This window comes from Leptodactylus fuscus, chromosome 3 (assembly GCF_031893055.1).
Source record: "Leptodactylus fuscus isolate aLepFus1 chromosome 3, aLepFus1.hap2, whole genome shotgun sequence".
Lineage (NCBI taxonomy): Eukaryota > Metazoa > Chordata > Amphibia > Anura > Leptodactylidae > Leptodactylus > Leptodactylus fuscus.
In genome coordinates, this window is record NC_134267.1 from 211217708 (window position 1) to 211230126 (window position 12419).

The 12419-nt window shown below is 43.7% G+C and overlaps 1 protein-coding gene across 2 annotated transcripts in view; it reads left to right on the forward strand.

The window, feature by feature from the left end:
• Positions 1–10930, forward strand: part of ASAP2 (ArfGAP with SH3 domain, ankyrin repeat and PH domain 2) — a 127071-nt gene extending 116141 nt beyond the window's left edge. Inside the window, exons 20-28 of one of the 2 annotated variants that reach the window (XM_075269132.1) lie at positions 255–322; positions 1593–1706; positions 1986–2235; positions 4717–4884; positions 5616–5778; positions 6941–7005; positions 8396–8496; positions 9066–9188; positions 10346–10930. In XM_075269132.1, the coding sequence (XP_075125233.1) occupies positions 255–322; positions 1593–1706; positions 1986–2235; positions 4717–4884; positions 5616–5778; positions 6941–7005; positions 8396–8496; positions 9066–9188; positions 10346–10420 (1127 nt within the window). In that variant the 3' untranslated portion in view covers positions 10421–10930. The remainder of the gene's footprint in view (positions 1–254; positions 323–1592; positions 1707–1985; positions 2236–4716; positions 4885–5615; positions 5779–6940; positions 7006–8395; positions 8497–9065; positions 9189–10345) is intronic. The other variant, XM_075269133.1, reaches the window with a different exon arrangement.
• The last annotated feature ends 1489 nt before the right edge of the window (positions 10931–12419 follow it).

Genomic DNA, 12419 nt, shown 5'->3' on the forward strand with positions numbered 1-12419 from the left:
CTCTGCAGAGTGCTTATGTGGCTGGGGGTCAGGGCTAGGTTTCTGGCTGCCCACAATTTCCGCATTGTTTATAACCAATGATTCCCTCATTGAGTGCCTGCGACCCCACTTATGTCTGCTTATTACATGGCTATGATTTACATTATCTCTAGATACTAGATATCTGCTAGTAAATCCAGCATGCTTAGGCTGATAACAGCGAGAAGGAAGTGTCTCCATAATGCAGTTCATTGTTTTTCTGTTTTGGATTGCAGCCAATGAAGCCGGAGAGACTCCTCTGGACATAGCGAAGAGGCTAAAACACACACAGTGCGAGGACCTGGTATGTTCTGTACATCGTCTATAGTGTCAAGTGTGCTTCTCCTCAACGTGTGTGTATATATATGTATATGTGTGTATATATATATATATATATATATATATATATATATATATATATATATATATATATGTATGTATATATATATATATGTGTGTGTGTGTACATATTTAGAGATGGATATTTAATATGTATATATGAAAAAATATCATGATGCCCGCCACTAGTATGGCTGCTCTTAGTTCTGGAGGCTGTAAAATGTCTGTCTGTCCCTGGTGTTTTCTGACCTCCTTCAAAGGTGGAAACCTCTGTTTCTATGTGGTGTTAGTGCTAGACGCCATTGCCTGCTTGGGCTCCCACTTTGCAAACTGATCATAAGTAGTCGACCCCCTTCTCTGGCAGATTTGTATTACATTTATGGCCATGTTAGAGTCCATTCACAGATGTACATCATCCCTCCAGTGTGGTACAGAAAAGCCAGAGGTAAACTGATGCCAGAACAGATCACTTTCCCTGGCATCACTTTCCCTATAGCTAGAGGAAACCTACATCAGGCAGCATGTGTATGTGACGTCACCCTACTTTTCCTTTTAAGCAGGGTAACACACAGAGTATAGGTGAATGTGCACCATAGGACATTATAAAGAAGTGCTGACCTGTAGTGATGTGAATAACACACTTAGGTCCAGAGAGAAATGTACAGATTTAGCTGCTTGCAGTCTATTCTATGCGGCTGTCTCTCTCCTTTCTCACTGAGCTCCTGCCACTCCTCTCCTCTCCATAGTCTTCTATTGTGATCTATAATATGGTAGGCCTATGACCATCTTGTGCTAGCAAACTGGAATTCAGTCACTATGATCTTTTGGCCTGTTATAGATACATGTACAAGGATCATATTAATGAAGTCTATGATCTCCCTTGTTTTCCATAAGGGAAGGTCTCTGTATACTTCTTTAGCACTGCTATGTCATTGGTCTTTAGACCATTAGAATTTTGTCGTGATTTCAGTAACAGAAACTTGGTAGTGAAGCTAAAGGGTTCTGAGCTCTTACTACGTGTACTTATGACCGAATATTGGGGCAGATTTAGCCCAAGGGAAGTGGAATGTGATATTTGGAGTAGTGGCTCGAGTCTGTACAGCCTTTCCCATCCACATCTGTATTAAGAAGGGGGTGTCCTAAATTTTAGTCTTTTTAAGCATCATCTAGCCATGTATAAATGACATCCTAAATATATTCCCCTTTGTCCTCTACAATGTATTGTGGTCTCTCAGTTGATTCAGGCTTTATCTGGACGGTTCAATTCTCATGTCCATGTGGAATATGAATGGAGGCTGCATCATGTGGACTTGGATGAAAGCGACGACGACGTGGATGATAAGATCCAGGTTTGTATCGGGTCCTAAACCCTTCCATATTCAGTGTAAGTACATACACCAGTGTACTGTATGGTAGCAATTGTAATTTGATAGAAAATTGCCACTGTCCCTAAAAGATCAAATCAGAATGGTTGCTATTGAAAACAGACTACAGTTGAGATCCGTTGTGTTGTCAGAGCAGATTTCCATTTAGTCTCTTAACTGTACTTTCTATAGTATTGCCACTCCAGATTTTACTTTAATGTTCCTTAACTTTTTCTTTTTTTGTAAAATTCTGTGATCTTGTAGCAGCCAAGTCCGAACCGCCGGGAGGAAAGACCCGTCAGTTTTTACCAGATTGGACCAAACTCTGTACAGTCTAGTGTTGCCTCACTGGCCAGAGACGCGGCAAACATTGCCAAGGACAAGCAGAGAAGCTTCCTGCCAAATATCATCCAGAACGAAACCTACGGTGCAGTCCTGAATAACAACACCTCCCCTGGGAGCACGGCCGGCACTGCTCCTGCCCCTCCTTTACCTCCAAGGAACATCGCGAAAGGTAACAAAGCAATGGATTTATTGTGTGTTCCTAAATACGGCATAGTCTGTACACAACATAAGCTTTGTGTGACCCGTTACGTCACAGTATCTACAAGGATTAACTCTTTTGTGACCTGGAATCAATGGTACACTCTCCCCAAAAGAAATATATCTTCTACTAAGTAGCTCAATGTTATATGTAGGACTTATCAAGAAAGGAAATAATTTTTATTGTCACGGGTCAGATGTTTATCTTGACATATCGCACCAAATGTTTGACTTCTGTGGTGGTCTTGGAGAGTGGGATCACTACCTTCTCCAGGCTGCAGTGATGTACTGAAGCTGAATCCCACAAGATGGATGCTAGACAGGGACAGAGACAACCCTTTTAACGCTTATAAAGGGCTTTATTTTGTAACTGCCTATCTTCAGGATAGACCATAAATACCTGATCAGTAGAGGGCTGACGCCCAGCTCCCCACCCGATCAGCTGTATGTCACTACACCTCAGCTCCTATTGAAGTCAGTGAGAGCACCTGGCTATTACACAGCAGACAGACCTTTCTGCTTCCATCCCTGTATTGTGTATCGGATGGGCACCAGAAGTGGCTCCATACAGCTGAACGATCTGGGGGCTGAACTGATCATGACGCTAGTCCATAGAAAATTTAAGCCCGGACAACCACGTTAAAGAAGTTGACGGTAGGACTTGGTGCTGCCAGACCCTTCACTTTCAACTATGGCTCCTTTCATAGTACAAAAAGTAGTCATTTTTATTGTCAATGGTTAATTGGCCAAGAAGTTTCCATTTTAGGCCAATGGGGTTAGGTTTGGGACATGTATTATTTGGGTAACGATTGTGCCACCAGGGCCAGAGCTAGTTGGTGTGATCAGGATCCAGGTGTTGTGGCTGATATATTAGCAGTAGAATGAGTGTAATATACTTGCAAAATGGCACAGAGATGTGGGTGGTCCTTAGTGGGCTACTCGGGACTGATTTTTCACAACGGTGTCGTCTATGAATATCATCGGAGCTGTCTGGTTGGGTCCTCGTCCTACTATATTTCCATCATGTACATTATTTAACCGCTCAGTTACTATTTCTGGGTGTGGGGTTCATACTTCGGTCTCATACACTGTAGTATTGAGATGTTTAGGATTTCCCTGTGCTATCAAGACAGGACAAGTCTCAAACATTGTGTACGTAACCCATTATATCCCATGTAACCGTCATAGTGATAGTGTCCCTTATATGGAGCAACAAAGCAAACTTTTTTTTTTTTTTGGTCTCCTTTTTTTTTAATGATCTATCGTGAGTGTATACGGCTCTGGTCACTTAGAATGGCCGTACACATAAAATGCTTGTTACACACCTCTCTCTCCTGACTCAACCATAAACCTGTACACATGGGTTGACTGAGTGTGCATGTTTATTGCCATAGGGAGAAGTGGCTGCCAGATGCAGATATCTCTGTAGTAGTTTGTGATGGTCACAAAGGGATCATGCATATTAAATCCAGCATACCCGACCCATGTTTTCCTCAATGGCAGACACTGTGTAAACTATAATACATTGTAGAGAAGTCTGAAAAACCATGTATACACCATATAGTAAATTATCTCAAAGTTGTTATCTCAGCAGTATAGTTATACTTGCATGTTCTGGGGTTTTCTTTATGCCGGACCTGGGTTACACAAGAACCAGCGTCCTGGGACCATTCCACCTCCTCCCTGCTTCACTCCTAGTTAGATCATCATCCAACCTCCATAGGACAGGTAATCTACCTGTGTATATGGGAGAGGAGACGGGGCGGGTTCCAATAACGTCACCCGAAGTCAGAACCACCAGGTCCAGCACCAAGAAAACCCCGGCGGCTGCAAGTACAATTCCCTCTTTTAATCCCGTTCACGTTATGTACAGACAATAACAATTGCAGCAGTGCACTGGAGCATATACAAGGTTATTACTGAATTATAACATTGGTTTCCTGTGGGAATTTTTGTTCGCTATTTATTGCTTCTGGTGAACTTTTAGTTGTAAATTATAGGGATCAGCCATTGGGATCAGTCTTTATTAAATAAAGTCAGTATCTTCCCATCTGTCTCCTACTTTATATCTGTAAATAATGGCTTCTTCTCTATTAGAGTCAGACAATGTCACCATTCAGAAAACCACTAGTCAAATAATCCAATGTATAAATCTAAGCACTATTGCCCCCTGCTGGTTCATTGTCTATATAGTCGATGCATTAAGTGCATCCAGAAGAGATTTTACTGCAGCTTTGAATGTGACTAGAGCAGCCTTACATTTGAGAACTAGGAGTTTATTATAAGTATTACAATGGCTGCAGACCATATAGCGACGCCATAAATTCCTGTAGAGATAAAGGTACACATATAGTGTCGGTATACTGTGGAATAAGACCATTGGATGCCTGATGTGTTAGTGTGTGATATATGGAAATATTTCCTCCATCCTCTTGATTTTTGTCCCCTCTAGTACAGTCGACCATATTTGGCGGTAGTATACACAACACCCCTTCAAATACCCCAGCGTGGAAATCTCATCCACTAGGACATGAGAGTGGCAGCAGACAGAGGTCGTCATCTGACCCGCCAGCTATTCATCCCCCTGTGCCACCAATGCGTGTCACCTCTACCGCCACAAGTACGTGACCTCCTGTCAACCACTCACCAGCACCTTGCCAAATGCATTGCTTGCTATATAACAATGTGTAAGATCCACGTTGTCAGCGTTTCACCCACTGCATTGTATGTATTCCTCTATCTAACTGTGTGAGCTTCACTCCTTCCAACAGATCCTTCTGTGATCCTTGGCTTTACAGCACTGTGGTTGTCATAATCCGGTCACGGTTTGCACTGTGTGAATGGTTGTCATGATTTTCTTATGGCTTGCAATGCAATATGTGCAGCTGCAAGACACACTACTATGTCCGTATGGTCTCCTCTTCTACCTTCTTCAAGGAGATGGCTGTCCTCATCTGTTTTCTAGAGTTGCCCAGTGCTGCATGTTGCATGCCCATTCAGCTTCTGAAAACAGAAAACCATTTGGTAATATGGCAGCCGACTCCATTAGCCTCAGTCTCTTCCCAATCTCTAGAAGGTGGGGCAATAATACGGCGCACCAAAGGAGTTTATCCTATGACGTTCAATAGGCCGTCGCCGCCCTCCTAAAACAGTCTTCATCCAAGTATGTTCACTGTGGCCTTGATCTTGTATGGCATGCTTCCCTCATTCTTCACATGTGCACAGCCTGGTTAAAGATCTATGTTGATCGTCCTATTAATGTCCGCCTTGTCCGCACCTCCAGGGCGCTCCCTTCACTGTATGGTTTGAGATACGTTATATAATCTATAAATTGGTTTGCTCTCATTCCAGACCCCCCTCCACCTCCCGTGGCAAAAACACCCAGTGTTATAGAAGCCTTGAGCCAGCACTCCAAACCGACCCATCCGCCTCCAGTACCTCAGAACAAACCAGTCCCACCTCCGGTCCCACCACAGCCTCCCAACAGGCTACAGCAGAAGAAGCTGCTTCCAGGGTGAGTATAAGGACTAGCCAAAAAGATTCTGGATATTTTTTGTAATCCCTTTTTTAAATTTGGAGCATCCCAGGTATTATTTGGAAATAATATGGCGGCACGGAAGAAATTGCATTTACCAACCAATTTGGGCAGTACTGTTCCGTTCAGGGAGTTCAAGACCCCTGTTCTCATTGGGTCTGGGTGATATGCTGGGTTATGGTGACACACTCCTTTTAATTTGGCAATATCCTTCATACTAATATTATAAATGTGAAAGTTTGGTTGGTTGTTAGTCAATCGCACAAAAACGGCTGAACGGATTTGAATGACATTTGGCACATAGATAGTTTGTAACCTCGATTAACACACAGGCTACATTTCATCCCGGTAAATGACATGGCTACCCGACTGTTATGAATTTATGTTCATATACTATATTACACTGCACTTGCAGCAACTTATCTCAGGTCCCAGGTCCCAAAATCTAATTTGTTGCACAATTCTAAGACAACGCCAGCTATGAAAGAGCCAGAAGTCACCGAGTTCTCCTCAAGTGGAGCTGACGGGGATCATCGGCGCCCACAACACGCTCATTATATGGCATCCCAGCGAGCTGCTGAGATGCCAGAACAATCACGGGCACAGCACAATGAACGAGTTTAGCGGCAGGCCAGCTTGACAGCTGCCAAAATGCCAGAGCAGGTGGATTATCAAAGCCAACAACACGCTTATTATATGGCTTCCCAGCGAGCTGCTGAGATGCCGGAACAATCACAGGCACGGCGTGAGGAACAAGTTCAGTAGAAGGACAGCTTAAGAGCTGCCGAAACACCGAGCAGGCAAACCATCGACCGCAGCTCCACAGTAGTCCCCACACAGTACAATCAACTTCACAGTGGCCCCCACACAGTACAATCAGCTCCACAGTGGCCCCCACACTACAATCAGCTTCACAGTGGCCCCCACACAGTACAATCAGCTCCACAGTGGCCCCCACACAGTACAATCAGCTCCACAGTCGTCCCCACACAGTACAGTTCGCCATCATGGTTATAGGGTATGTTAGTGATATAAAGTTATTATGGATTACCTGGAAGACTATCCAGATCACCAGGCTGGCTTTCTTTTACATCCAGTTTTGCATTCTTTAAATTCTGTTTGTGATAATTTTTTTTATCAGGGGCGAGAAGCCTGTGCCCGGGGGTAAGATCCAGCCTGCAGCCACATCATCATTACCGAATCCTGGTGAGTTCCCTATACTTGTCTCTGCAGATATGACACTACTCTTGGTATAAATCCTTTGACACTTTCTTTTATCTGAATAATGATACAATAACTACTATATATTTGGTTAGGACTAGAGATGAGCGAGTACTGTTCGAATCAGCCGATCCGAATAGCACGCTCCATAGAAATATATGGATGTACCTGGTACTTCCGCTTTGACAGCGGCCGGCTGCTTAACCCCCCGTGTGCCAACTACATCCATTCATTTCTATGCGAGCGTGCTGTTCGGATCGGCTGATCCGAGCAGTTCTCGCTCATCTCTAGTCAGGACTCCATTTTCTCATGAAACCAGTTACAATGTAGGGATTTTCTAACAACAACTTTTAACAGCACAACCCCTTTAAGGACAGTTATTCTCTATCCAGAAATTAGGGAATAAGTGTCTGATTTCTGGAGCCCAACTGCTGAGCCCCTGAACAATGAAATGAACCAAAAGTCCATCCAAAGCCTCCTTGTGAGTGAAGTGCCAGTGCACGCGTGTGACCAATGCTCCATTCACTGCTATGGAGCTGTCAGTCAGAAGCCCCCTGACAGTAAATGGAGCACTGCTCACACAAACACTTTATTCACAAGGAGGCTTTAGGGGGACTTTTGGTCTCCTGATCACTGAGAGTCCAGATGGTTGGGCCCCCAGTGATCAGACACTCATCTCCTTCCTGTATATAGGGAATGTGTCCATAACAGCACAACTCCTTTAACACAACCACACAATATCATACAGTACAACAATGATTTGGATTGTGATATGGCGATCTTGACAAATGGTGTATTATATTGTGATGGGTTTGGGTTGCCACTAGGGGCATTTAGCTCCTGAGGACTTATGGATGGCCCAAACTGCTCACCATCTTTAAGGAAAGCATGTTACTTACCGGCAGCCTCAGGCCAGCTAGTCTGCCCTGTTGGCTCTCTGGTAGCCTACACTTAGGCTTAGTTCACACGTGCGCGGAATAGCCTATTTTGGTCCTGATTTTGATGCGGGAAGCCGCGTCAAAAGCTGTCAGTCACAGCTTTGTGCTCCGAAGTAGGCCCAAAATGAATGGGCCTAGACTAGAGGGTGCTGCCGCGAGGCGGACGCCACGGCTCAATGAGAACGAGCCCTTACAGTTAGGAGATGAGGATTGTATGATAAATTATATATATCCTAAATCTTCAGGGCCCCAATTATAATGTATAGTTTATAGTACTGATCTCCTCATATAAGGAACAGTCACTTTCTGGGCTCCTGGGCCCGGGTGCAACCGTACTTTCTGCACCCCCTAGACTTCCACCCCTGATAGAATATACTAATAATAACTACACTTCCACAAATAAATCACATAATTACCTATTTATGTCTCCTCTACAGTTGGTGATCCATTGTCTGATGCCCCTTCTCAGCCTGGGCCTAAGCCTGGTACCACAGTGCCTGTACAACCACCTGCGCCAATGCCTCGCAAATCTCAGCTGGCAAGTAACTGTAGATATGAGAGTGGGTTTTTGTATATATTGATGATAAGAACAGACATTTTCTCATCAGGAATACCATAAAATTCATCATTACCCCTAATACACAATGTAATGAGGATCTGTCCTCTCTCCGGACACGTCTGCTTTAGTAAACGTGTGTATTTCACATGTTTAGAATAGATCATTGCTGCAAAGTCTGTGTCCAAACCACACAATCCCTTTAAGAATTCTGGAAAAAAAAGGGTCCTTCCTGGTCTTCTTACAGATCTTCCCAAAACTTGGGCTGTTTTGCCCCATTAGGCTTGAGACTAATGCACAAGCAAAGCCGTATGGAAAGCCAAATCTCTGGGAACCGCAGGGCAGAATTCTGAGTCAAAAAGCCACCTCATATCCCTTTCCCAGTTTGTGTGTGAATGTACCCTATATAATCATCCAGGACTCAATAACATTTCCTTGGAGTCACTCATGCTTATGTAGCTGACCCAGTATGATTTTTCAGAAAGCCATTCCTTTGGTTACTACTTGGGTTTTCTGTACTGTATATCATTTTATGTCTTCTATATCTACAGGCGAAGGTGAAACCGAAGAGGGTGAAGGCAATATACAACTGTTCAGCTGACAACCCGGATGAACTGACGTTTACAGAGGGAGAGATCATTGTGGTGGATGGTGAGGAGGACCATGAGTGGTGGGTAAGTACACATTTGACTTGAAACCATCTAAGTCAATGCCATTGCAAGTTTGGGGAACCAATATATTATCAACTCTTGCAATAGTGACACAATTTGTACCTAGTCATTGGACCAACACCACCAGCGTAAGATATATAATGTGATCTATATCCTAAATGGTTCTCAACCTGCGATGCCAAAAAACACTGGTCTATATTACATGCTGCACTGCATGCAGGACTCCATACTTTAGAAGCGCAAATAGCACTTCCATCTGTACTCACTGCATTCACTCACCCACCTCTTTGCTCTGGGCGCCGAGTGCTGACATCACAGCGGACCCCAGAATAGGGTGGAAGTGGGGAGCAGAGCAGTGAGTAATATCGAAGTTATGTTATATAGAAGATATGGGGGCCATAATTGATATAAGTAATTTATAACAGGGGCAACACGGTGGCTCAGTGGTTAGCACTGCAGCCTTGCAGCGCTAGAGTCCTGGGTTCGAATCCCACCAAGAACAACACCTGCAAGGAGTTTATATGTTCTCCCCATGTTTGTGTGGGTTTCCTCCCGTTCTACAAAGACATACTGATAGGAAAAAAATGTACATTGTGATCCCTATCTTGGGCTCACAATCTACATTTTTAAAAAAGTACCGGTCACTACTTTGGGGGTATTCTGTTGGGGGTTTTTTTTCTCACTAAGGGCGGGTTCACACCTGCGCCCGGTCTCTGCTTCGTGGGTTTCTGTCTTCTGCCCGAGAAACAAGAGAGACAAGAGACGTAAACCCAGCAGTCAGTGTCCGCCCGTGAGCGTCTTCTGATCTTTGCGGCGAAACCGTTTTTTTTTTTTTTTTTTTTTAACCAGACACAAAGTCCTGCATGTCCGATTTTGTGTCTGGTTAAAAAAAAAAAAAAAAAAATACCTGTTTCGCCGTGTAGACCAGAAGACGCTCATGGGCGGACACTATGCAAATCCATTCAAGTGAATGGGTTTGAAAAGTGACTGCCGGTTTCTGTCTCCTGTCCAGTTTCTCGAGCAGAAGACGGAAATCTGCAAAGCGGAGACCGGGTGCAGGTGTGAACCCACCCTAAAGGGTACTTTTCTTGAAATGGTTAAGAAACTGCTCTATACTATGTTATGAACTAACGATTCAACTCTTGCTACCTATGTGACAGATTGGCCATATAGAAGGCGAGCCGTCCCGGAGAGGAGCCTTTCCTGTGTCTTTTGTGCACTTCTTTGCTGAATAAGCCATCCAGTACTGCAGCGTATCTGTGCCCAGCCCAGCAGAATCAGAGCCACAGATACCGCCACACCAGAGCCCTGTGACCAGCGTCTACCTGCTAACACTCCTATGCACTGACTTATGCTGGGACTCTCCCATCTAATGTATATTTATTCTTCCTTCTAAGGAAATATGTTGCCAATCGGATGTAGATATTCCTGTTAAACACTAGAGATTTCTGCAGTCGTCTTCTTCTTCTTGTACTCTGTACCTTTTGTACCATCCTAGCTTTATATGACCAGTGGTTTATAAAAGCTCTCTCTACTCCCAGGTCCTCTCCTTGTTACAGAGGAACCGAAATACATTGCAGGGCAATGCACTGTAGACTCACCTGCAGCTAAATGGTTAATGACTCATAGGAATCCATTTTGTTTTTCTACATACTGTAATTAACGTTACTTTTTTATGGAACTAATCGTTTAGCTCTGTGTGATTTGCTAATAAATAACCTGACCAATCCAATAAATCTCTATACTGCCTACCTGGAATCCGTGTTTATATCGCAGCTTCTCCATTGTGGCCATGTCCATTCTCTTCAAGGGGCAGAATATACAGACTTTAGGGGAGAGTTACCCAAAGTACAGCAGAAGTAGAGTAGTTACCCCCTGGTGACCAATCTGGTTGCCACTTTTATTCTCCAAGATCGTATATGGGTTTTTACCATCAGAGCAAGTTGTCCCTTTTTTATAGGCTAGGGGAAAACTTGCAGATTTGCAGGGGTCCGACCGCTCAGACCCCTCTGATCAGGAGAACAGGGGAACTTTGTTGGGCAACATGCACACTGCTATATTACCATATTGCCATACTTTGGCTTTCTCCTGCACTCAGATTGAAATGGAGTGTTGCGTGTGCTGCTTGACCTCTGCCAGGTTCAGAACACGGGACAAAAGTTCCCCGTTTTTCCTGATTAGTAGGGGTCCACCAGCTGCAAGTTTAATAATAAATTCTTTATTGTGCTCTATTTGCCAGATACAGCTCATTATGTCTCTTTAGTGTTATACTGCTTGATGCCTAGGTTTCAGACCACCTCTGCTATCTAGCAGCAGTGGCTGGTGACCTCAGTCCATGTTTTCTGCAGGGGGAAGGATGGCTAGGTTTCTGCTCCCTTTCTTCTCTGCACTGTGATTACCAATAATGGAGCAACTTGTCAGCTCTGCAAAGTGCACTTAGTTGCTGAGCCCTGATATGTGCTTGATCAGTAAGTCTATATATACATACAGAAATAACTGTGCACAGTGTAGTTTTGGTAACATTGGCCTGTACTGTCCATCAACCAGGACAAGGAGAGGAGACAGGAGAGAATGTGAAACACTGATGGGAAAACTCCTTTTAAGATCCACAGATTGTAGAGCACTGGGTTGATTGAAGGAATTTTATCATTAAAAAAACACGTTTTAAACTAAAAGCACATAGGAATAGCCTTTATAAAGACTATTAATCTCTTACCTTTGCCTTGAAGGTGCGCGCTGCCGGTTTTGAATTTCTCTTTTCTTCTTTATGCTAATTGTGTTCTGCTCCGTCAGCCATTCTCCTCCTCTAACAGGATTTGTATTTGTGAACACTAGAGGGCGCTCATGTTGTGTATTGGGGTCTGAATCTGGTCTGATATATTTAGTTATATCCTTTTATAGAAGGTATGCCCCTTTAAAAAAAAAAAAAAAAGCCCCTCCTGTGCCATCAGCAGCTTTTCCAATAGCCTGCTGTATAAAGTGCTGGCCCATGAGATGAGCCCTCTTCTCTGGTGCTATGACATGTGAAACCGTCGGATACCACCAAATTTCAATGCTGGCACTGACTATGAAAGAAAAGTGTTTTGTTCTTGTTTTTTTTGTTTTTCCAATGTTTATGGCAGTAAAAACCTAAAACCAGCAGTCCATACATACAAATATATACACAAGCTGCAACACATTTTTTTTTCTTTCTTGAGGTTTATTATAATGCAAAATATATTCTCATGACCTTTG